At 39.1% G+C, this 10,099-nt stretch overlaps 1 protein-coding gene across 1 annotated transcript in view; it reads right to left on the bottom strand.

Moving 5' to 3' along the window:
- Window positions 1–10,099, bottom strand: part of LOC103894838 (programmed cell death 1 ligand 1) — a 14,855-nt gene that overhangs the window by 4,300 nt on the left and 456 nt on the right. The window contains exons 2-4 of the mRNA XM_019470752.1: window positions 4,702–5,055; window positions 3,927–4,208; window positions 2,561–2,671 (exon numbers count right to left, since the gene is read on the bottom strand). Of these exons, the coding sequence (XP_019326297.1) occupies window positions 2,561–2,671; window positions 3,927–4,208; window positions 4,702–5,055 (747 nt within the window). The remainder of the gene's footprint in view (window positions 1–2,560; window positions 2,672–3,926; window positions 4,209–4,701; window positions 5,056–10,099) is intronic.

Raw genomic sequence — 10,099 nt, 5'->3', positions numbered from 1 at the left:
ACTTAAAGGCGGCTTTATAAAAAAGATGGCGGCAAACTTTTTAGCAGGGCCTGTTGCGACAGGACAAGGGGGAATGGCTTTAAACTAGAGGGGGGTAGATGTAGACTAGATATAAGGAAGACATTTTTTACACTGAGGGTGGTGAAATGCTAGAACAAGTTGCCCAGAGAAGTGGTGGATGCCCCATCCCTGCAAACATTCAAGGTCAGGTCGGACGGGGCTCTGAGCAACCTGATTTAGCTGAAAATGTCCCTGCCCACGGCAGGGAGGTTGGACTAGATGACCTTTAGAGGTCCCTTCCAACCCAAACTATTCTATGGTTCTATGAAATGGTTTTCCATTGTATATTTTCACCCAGAATTTGAACATATTGGGCAACAGAGAATAAGAAGTGGATCACCTTCTCAGTGCTTTTTGAGGGGAAAAAGGCCCATATTCCAGGGAGGTTCCATTCTGAAAGAATCGCTTGTCTGGTCATCTAGCACAGCTTGAGTTTTAAGAGAAAAACCTGTTGCTACTACTTTAGCTTCTGAATCAACTTGTAGTTTATGACACACACACACACACATATATATATATATAACATAATCATGATAATCACATCATGACATGTATATACATTATCATGTATACACACAAACAATAAATATTATTTAAGCAACTTAGGAAACTTCTGACCTTCACTGAAATCCCCAGATGGGAATCTTCTCAGAAGTCAAGGATTTTGCTGTCCCTTCTTCCACTTTCATGTTCTGCTCCTACTCCTATCATGTTCTTAGGACAAATTCTTATACATGCACGGTTATCTACAGACCTTCTGCAGCCTGTTAGCATCACCTGCAAGCCTGTTAAGCTTACAAACACTTCTCCCAGGACATGTGTCCATAGTACCGATGCAGGAGATGAGTTTGTGACCAAAACACTGAATATCCACATTTAGTTCTATCTTGTATTTATTTTATGGCACTTGAACATGAATGCTGAGTGTAGAGTTTGCTTATAGATGGTTTTGTCTAATTTCCAGACAGAAATTAGGGCTGTTTCTGGTTTTCACTGTGGAAAAGAGAGCTGGCAGACAGGAAAACCAACAGTTCTGCTATACTGCCTCAGAAAGTACACATCTCTTAGTGTGGAAGCTTTTGAGATACCACTTGAAAAGACAGTACAACTAGCCTTTGCATTAGTTCCAGCTGAGTCTCATGTTAGCTACACACATTTACATCTCCTACAAAATTCAAGAATTTCGAGACAAGTATTTAGTCAACTGCCTTGTTCAGGTTTTTGGAGCATTTGTGGTAATAATTTACAGAGTCATGCCAGTATGATATTATAATGCTAAGAGTACTGTATCAGCTTCAATGCCTCTTGTACTTTTTCTCTGCAGACAACTTGACCAAAAAAAAATTTAAAAAGTTATTTGGAAAAAAAGAAGTAGCTACGCATCAGCTAAAAAAATCCACAACTTTGTTACACAGAGGAGGAGTTCTGGCCAAAACCAGAATGTTCAGCAAGAACGCTTTCCTTTCAACATTTTCAAATGAGTCCTATGGATGTTCTGAGATCTGCATGACTTTATTGTATCTGTTAAAATGAAGAGTAAAAAATACCCGTGAATATAAAATCCTCAAACACACCTACCTTCCCTCCAAGGAAAAAAAAAACCACAAACAACCAAATAAAGAAAAGAAAAAGTACTTATTTCAGATTAAGCAACACGTTTCAAACATTTTTTCTTTAATTTGGGGGCAAACCGTATTCTTTTCATGCTCAGATACCCTAAAAATTATTTCTTCAAGTTTTTTCTTTGGTTAGCTAGCAAGTGAAAACAGATTACCACCAATGCTTTAGCTCTTCAGCATACTGTGATGCTGAAAATGTCCAATTCAAGTCAGTGAAGTGAACTGAAAAAGCTCAAAACTTAACAAGGAAATGAATCAAGTGGTATGAAGCCACAGTGGGAATATTCCTTCTTGTGAAAAAAAATGTTTCAGACTCAAAACCTTGGACATATCACTTCATACGTAGTCCACCATTTTTATGGTGTTTTAACCAGAATAAAGATATATGTAGAATTCATAACAATTAGATTACAAAAACCCCACATGCTCACAGTTCAGTGAAATTTTTCAGAGAATGCAGGAAAAAAACCCTAAAAAACCTCCAGTGCCCTGTCTGCTCCCAGCATTCCGGTCCCCAGTCAAAAGGGAGGACACAGAACAGGAAACTTCCATTTCCAGTAGGTGCATAAGCTGTGCTTTGATGTTTGAATGGATTAGACACTAATCTTACTGCTCTACATCATTACCTATAAGAAAAAATAATAGAGGTGCATGCGTAAGTGGTTTGTGAGGAGCTGACAACCTGTTCCACTCTGCTAACTTGCTAATACTAAACTAAGTCAGATAAAGAAAAAGAAATAAACAATGTGGTAAAAAATTTAGTGGTTTCAGGATGAAAGACCTAAGGCAGACTTTTATTATCTCATTCCTCCTCTGCGAGGATGAATTAACAGAACAGATTCATAATAACTGAGATACACTAAAATAAATAATCTGAATACCTTTTCTTATGCAGAGCATAAATAGAAGCACTGATCCAAAGAAGGCAGTTACAATGAGAATTGCTCCAACAAAGCGTCTGCTCTCAGTCCACAGAACACCATCAGCTGAATCTTCAAGAAAAACAAGTCGGGGAAAGACATTACACAATTGCATGTGCTTCTCCCTTTTCCTTTCATTTTCACCATGTTATTTTTGCTATGAGCAGTTCAGACATGATAATAGCATTTTAGATTGTGTCTAAGGTCAGGTGCTGATGATGCACTTCACCATATCTCATTATCCCAATAAAGGAAAAAAAGATAGAACATATTCATATTTATCTTTGCTTCCTGCATTCCATGTGATAGTGCCTTTGACTCCCATCACAAATCTTGCTTGTCACCAAGGTACAAAGTGTTACATCTAGCTCAGTTTCCTGTCAGGACTACAGGAAAGAGCTGATTGAGAAAGAGAACAGAGAGTCCCTTTCATCTGGTAAAGCTCTGAATGCAAAGGATAAGTGACTTCCCTGAATCCCAGAGGCATTTCTTGTTAAAACCAAACTTGCCCACTCACCACTCACTGAAAGGATAACTTGAGAAAGAGCTGAGGAAACTCTCAGCTGCCTGTTTCCACCCTTGTCAGTCCCAAAATGTGTGCCAGCACAGGCGTTTTTAAAACTGCATGGTGAACAGGACCAGAAAAATGGCCTGACCAAGTAACAGTCTCATATCAGAGAGATTATTTTTGAGTTGCATCAGGTCTCCAGTCTGGTTGAAAGCTTGTGCAAACACCAGGGTACACTGCAGAAATTAAAAGAGTAACCAAAAGCAAAAGCAGTAGGGGTGGTGCCCAGCTAAAAGGTCTAATGAGAAATTGTATTGGCCTTCCCCATTCATTCATCTTCCTTCAATCCAGACTTTATGAGAAAAAAAATCTGTGTACAATTTGTTAAATTTAAATATGCTCAAAGCAACACCATAGTGGCAGGAAAAGAACATATTGTTCAAATTTATTTGACAGTTATCATCAGCAAAACAGAACATTCTTGGAAGGTGTGTTTAATTTATACGGGAGGGTTTCATTTCTAGGCTCCGAGCTATATACTTTTCAAATAATGGAACTTTTTTTGACACTCAGACTCAATTTTCACATAACTGTAGGTCATGCAAAATTCCTATCCTTGAATTCCATCCACACATGCATGATGAACATGTCAGTATTGTGGAAATGTACACTAATAGCAAAACTTACCAACACAGGTATTTCTTTTTAGCCCTTTTAAAATTAGATAGGAAAGAGGAACAAATCATGGCTGATTCAAATGGGACAAAATGACACAGTACCTTGAAGTGTGTTACCATAAATTAAATTTAGAAATGTTACCTGCTATATGTAAAATGGCAGATGTATTTTCTTGCAGCTCTTTATTCCAGAATATACAGTAAAAAATCTCATCAATCCTACTTTTGATTGTAAGGGTACTTGTCACACGATACAGCTGGTCACTTCCAGTTTCATAACTTGTGTTTGCCTTATCAGTCAAATCTTCATATTCTCCGTTTTGCCATATCACTTCAGCTTGTGGGTATCCTTCTGACTGACATGTCAACTTCCATTTGTTGTCTCCTGTGCTCACAACTCCTTGAGCTATAGTTCTGTAAGGAGCTAAACAAATGGAAGAAAATTATTACTAGTAGGAAGCTAGAAGAACAGCATATATTAACAAGACACCTTTTCTTTATCCCCAGCCCCTGGGCCAAGCTTCTGTACATCAGCTTGGATTTTGTAAATAATACTCTTGACAGGAAAAGTAAATATCACTGTTGTGCCTCTCCATAGTAACTGGAGGTACAGTTAAAATACATTATTAAAATTTAATGCTGTTTAGAAAATCGCATTAGCTTTCTGGTCTTTGTCCTGTCTAAATGGTTTTTGCAACACCATTCCTCATATATCATAATGGGAAATAAAGGACAGAACATGGATTCAACCTAGACAGAAACACAAAGTTGTACAGCTGCACAACAGCCATGAGGTGGTTTCTGTCTCTGGAGAGGCTTCTTTAAACATTAAACCAGACATGTCTTACTTCGGGGACTCCTCTGAAATCTTTTAACAGTATCAGATAGCACTGAACCTCCTGCAGTAGCACTCTCACCCTTAACTTTCAGACTGATTGTCTTGTAGTCAGCTCCCCCGTAGCCAATAAGACAGCGGTAAACCCCTGCATCTCTGAGCTTCACATCAGTGATCTGAAGGAGAGACTGTCCCAAGTTCAGATTCTCTTTCAACAATTTTATTCTTCCCTTAAAGTCACTGTGCTGACTTTCAAAGTCTTCCTCTCCTTTGAGAAGTTCATAAACCTGCTTCCTTAACTCATCTTTCTTTTCCCAGCTGACACTTAAATCTCTAAACTTTAATTTCCCATTCACTGGAAATGTGCATTCCATGGTCACGTTGTTCCCCTGTTCCACCGTGTAGAGTGACTGGGGAGCTTCAACCGTGAATAAAGCTGAAAAACAAAATTTGGAAGAAAACTTAATTTTCCAATTTTAAGCCTAATCTTCGAAGTCATGTCTTACCATATACATAGGACATTTTAAGGACAAAAAGTGTCTGCCCTGTTCAGAAAAGTTAAACATTTTTGTATGCACTTGCCCAAGTTTGGGACAAACTGGGCTATTTATACCTGCAAACACCTGCTTTGTGCACACACGCAGTGTGATGCTGTACTAAAAACAGGCGAATGTATGTGCACAGCCCCTCAGCTGCTGCTTTCAGAACACTGCCACGGTAACAGGCAATTGTTAGTGCCTCGGGTAGGAATGTTCTGTTTATATAAATGTCAATTGTTTTTACACACAATGTTAAAGAATACATGACAATTCCCAGGTTTGACAGTGCCAATAAAACTTTTTGTTTAATGCGAATGGTACCTTGTCTGAAATGGTGTCTATGCTGAAACACTGACAGAGATTTCAACCTGGCCCTGTATCAAAGCACACATATTAAGCACACATACCTAGTTTAATGTAAAAGCATGCTAAGACCTTTTTATTTAAAACATTAAGGAAAAAACCCCAAATGCTAGCACCTGAAGGAAGACTGAGGAATTAACATTTCTGTGCTTTTACATGGAAAGGAAACATACTTAAACAGTTCTACTGCTTCTTATGACTCAGCTTCTTACCATTTAGGAAATGCCAGTAGAATAAAAATATGTACAAAAGCAAAGGCTTTTCCATCATGTAGATAGAACCTAAAATGATAAAATAATAGACAAATATAAATATCTGCTCATTTTCTAACTTGCACTGTAACATACACTTTGTAGTCACTCCACACAAAGAACTGGACAGAAGGCACTGAATTCCACTCTAGCCGAAAACATGACAAAATTGCACCTTTAAATACAGTAGATGATCAGGCAGAAAGCTTCCTGCATGGGTCCAGGATGAACATCTAATTTTATTTGCTTTAAACATTTGTCCTTGGTTATGGCAAAATATATGCTTTACCACTGTCAATTAGTAAATAAATACTCACAAATACCCAATTGTTCCCCTAAACTGTAGCAGGGAGTGTTGCTCCTGCTAGGAGGAGAATGGAGGAGTTTTCTATACGCATTCAGTGGAAGAAATAGAACTTAGTGCTTCCCCACCTGCTTGCCTTCCTTTAACATACTGTGAACATACCCTGTTCTATAACACGTGGTCTCACCGTACTTACAATGGGGCTTGTGAAGTTACATATATAGTGAATAGAATTCATGTGGTAATTAATCACTTCACAAGTATTTACACAATAGTGCCTTTGTAAAACAGTGACAAAACCAGTCAGCCTACAAACAAAATCTATTTTCTTGAATTTCTGCTGCTTTACCTCTGAACCTGTAAATTATTTCAATTTTCTGTCAGAAGTTTTTCCTCTCTTTATTGACATAGCTTTTATACTCCTACACAACACTTTAACATTATAAAACACTGATTAATGTCAATTCATACAGTGTCAATTCAACCTTCACACACCCACTGCACTTGCTAAGCGTGTATTTTAAGTCAGAGCAAAACTATGGCAAACACTGCCATCATTTTTCAAATTACTCCCAAGAAAAATTCAAACTCACTGTAATGGAAGTCTTTCATGAGTACAGAGAACTGTAGAATTTTATCTAAATAAAGTCCTCATTTTGGATACCCAAACAGCCCTAAAAATAAGGAAAGATTGCCTTCAACTGTTTTCCAGTGGTAGTTTCAGCATTTGCATAAGAAATTAGGCAACTGTAATACCTGTCACGCAACCTAACTGATGAAATTCTATCTGGACTGCGACTCTTACCATTTTTGGTAACGTTTTGTCTTTCTTTCTCTGGTTGTCAATTTTAAGATGATAATAAAGTAACAATACTGTCCTGAATCATAAGACACGTGCCTTTACATTGTTGTGGCTTAAGGGAATTAGACTCTTCATAAGAATTTGATTCAAGCTACTTTTTTCCTCAGATTGCTGCTGCCTGATCCCAATAGCAGGTTTGCAGAAGGCAACACAGATGGAGCTGAGAAAGGGAGTCAATCTAATACGTTGTTAAGCAGGCATGAGCAATTACAAAAGGATGTTCTGCTAACAGGGACAGGAAAATAGAAGTAAGATCCTCAGGGTGAAAGCTCTGTTTCATTGATAAATAAATCCCAGGCTTCTTAACATGGTTAGGTACCCAATAATTATTCCTTAGCCACAAGTGATGTTCTTAAAAGCACTGGCAAACTGCTGCTTAATCCTGTGGGTCCCTAATTGTTTCTGGTGATGTGCACACATGAGAGTGCCTTCATCATGATGCCACTGCCTGAGTAACAAGCAGTCCAGAGCACGAACTAAGCTCCAGGGTAAAGCTTCTCAAACAAGATAGAGGCATACCAATCTCACAAGTGTGCTCTGACCACGCTTACTTTAGAGGCAAGCCTGCAGAAGAGCAAGCCACTGAGCCTGATGGGTATAGGTGAGCACCTCTGTGCATTCCCCATGCCAGAACGACCAGAGTTGTAGCGCACACAGCCCCAAAATACTTTCTACTTTTTTTAAAGTAGAGGCTGTAGCTGAGAGACTGCTCAGAACAAATAGCACGTGCACTACACTCACAGAAGGATACCCATACCCATGCATACAACCCATACCCACGTTTTTGTCAGGAAATCTGAATGTCGGCATGAACTCCAGGAGAGGTGTTCTGATTAACTCCCAGAAGACGGATGACAACAAGTAAGTTTTATGGTTCTAAGACCCATGCTTGTATCCTGCAATTGCTGAACTTTAATTTGCATGCTTTCTTTCCTGTAGAGGAAAACAAGCCTTACTACACACAAAGAAGTATGACTATTACTTACAAAATTCCTCAAGACTGAGAAAGTCTGCTGCTGTAATCAATTTTTCACTTTCAGAGAGAAAAAAAGTAGGTCCAGGTCAAATACAGATAGGCACGAAAAAACACGCTGCAATAACCATTACAGACCCTTTTCCTGTTTCATCCTGAGCAGAAGGATCCCCTGGCTGGATCGGTTGAAGCAGCTTGAGACCTAGATGCCAATCTGCTTTCTTTCCTGTAGAGGAAAACAAGCCTTACTACACACAAAGAAGTATGACTATTACTTACAAAATTCCTGAGAAATGAGAAAGTCTGCTGCTGTAATCAATTTTTCACTTTCAGAAAAGTAGGTCCAGGTCAAATACAGATAGGCACGAAAAAACACGCTGCAATAACCATTACAACCCTTTTCCCTGTTTCATCCTGAGCAGAAGGATCCCCTGGCTGGATCGGTTGAAGCAGCTTGAGACCTAGATGCCAATCAAAGATCTTTACCAAGGGTGCAATCTTCTCACGATTTTTCTTACAGAACCTACCACAATGCCCCTTCTCTCATACTGCCGGCTTCTGATATCTATGGCAAACAGTTTTATAAAAGCAAAAAGATATTCACTGTGCAAAATGTTCTTCAGTATTGCTGCTGTATGTTTCCCTCACAATCAAATGAAGAAGACAGGAAAAACAGAACTATTTGCCCAAAGACTTCTTGGGACAGAACTTAAATGTTGATGTAACTCCACCTACTTCTTTAGGAAACTTCCCCATTATTGGAAAATTCCCCACTAGGGAAAATTCTGTATTGCTAACCGTGGTTCACTGTAACCAGAGACAGAAATGTTGGGAAAATTAGTACATAAAATGCCACAGGCATTTTAAGAAACATGTCATCTGATCAAAGCTGTATGACCAACAGTCCTTGGAATACCAGTAGCAAGAAGTCATCCATCTACACAAACTTAGGGTCCCTACAGTATTAATCTCAAGCGGTGCCAAACAGCTGCTAATATTGACTGGAAATTTCTACACAACTTACTCCTGTCTGCAAAGGCCATAAGTAGGAATAATGGGAAGACCATTGCCTGCCCACCTCTGGTAAGAACAGATATTCTGTCCCTAAGATTTGAGCATAATGAAGGTCCCTTGCCTTGCCACTGTGTGGTGCAAAAAGAGTTGTTAAGCCTATGCATTAGCTTAGCAAAAAATAAAGAGCACTGTCTTTTTCTTTCTCTTGATTCTAGAAGCCATTCAAGAATACAGAAAAAGACCCCAAGTATTAGAAGCCAAAGGATGTACTCACATGAACTTGCAGACTGTAGTGGGATAACCTGGTCAACAGCACAAAATACAACTTTAAACATATGTTTCAGTGTAAGTTCACCCACTTATGTTGTCTTTGCATATCTCACAAAAGGGTTGAGATTCTCGGAAGAGTTAAAATACCGTGAAATGGCCACTTAAAAGTTTTCAGGAATGATTTCTTCCTTCCACTTGACAGCCCACTCACAGTATCTGTCACGGAAGCAAAAACACATAATACAAAAAACTGGTAAGAGTTAACCTTTTAACTTGACGTGTGGGAGGAACATGGAGACAGTGGTATATGAAATAGCTGAATGTAACATTTAGGTTCTAATAACCTGAAACTACCTTAGGAGGTTGAGGGGGTGGATTTCCGCGATAGGTGAGACGGATGAAGGTTAATTTCCACTGATTTCTTCTGTGCTTAAAAACAGGTTTAACGACATTTTCTCAGAAAAAAAAGATGCAACAAAAAGAAACTGAAACAAATTTGTAAAATACTGACTGTGAGACCACAGAAGCCACTGATGTAGCTAGCTTTCAATGTCATGAATTTAGTTTCCCCTTTGTCATTGCTTGACTTGAGGTGACAGGGCTGCTTTTTCCATGTAAGTACTTAGTAGCAAACAGAAGACCAGGACAGGGTTTTTTTGGTTTGGGGGTGGGGTGGGTGTTGTTTCTTTTATACACACACACACACACGCATCTATATAGACACACACAAGTTTTACAGCATAGTTATATACTGCAGTTGGTGGGTTTTTGTTTGTTTTACCTGTGTTCTGCAACAGATTTTCCAGACAAGTATCTCAGTCTGGCCTGTCATGGGTACTCCTAAGTAAAAAATAGGGCCGGAGCCGCCCTCGGGGAGAAAGCGCCCGTGAACGCCCCTGCGGCC

This window comes from Aptenodytes forsteri, unplaced genomic scaffold (assembly GCF_000699145.1).
Source record: "Aptenodytes forsteri isolate BGI_AS27 unplaced genomic scaffold, ASM69914v1 Scaffold46, whole genome shotgun sequence".
NCBI lineage: Eukaryota > Metazoa > Chordata > Aves > Sphenisciformes > Spheniscidae > Aptenodytes > Aptenodytes forsteri.
The sequence above is the reverse complement of the archived record's forward strand: the minus strand, read 5'-3'. Positions and strand labels throughout refer to the sequence as shown.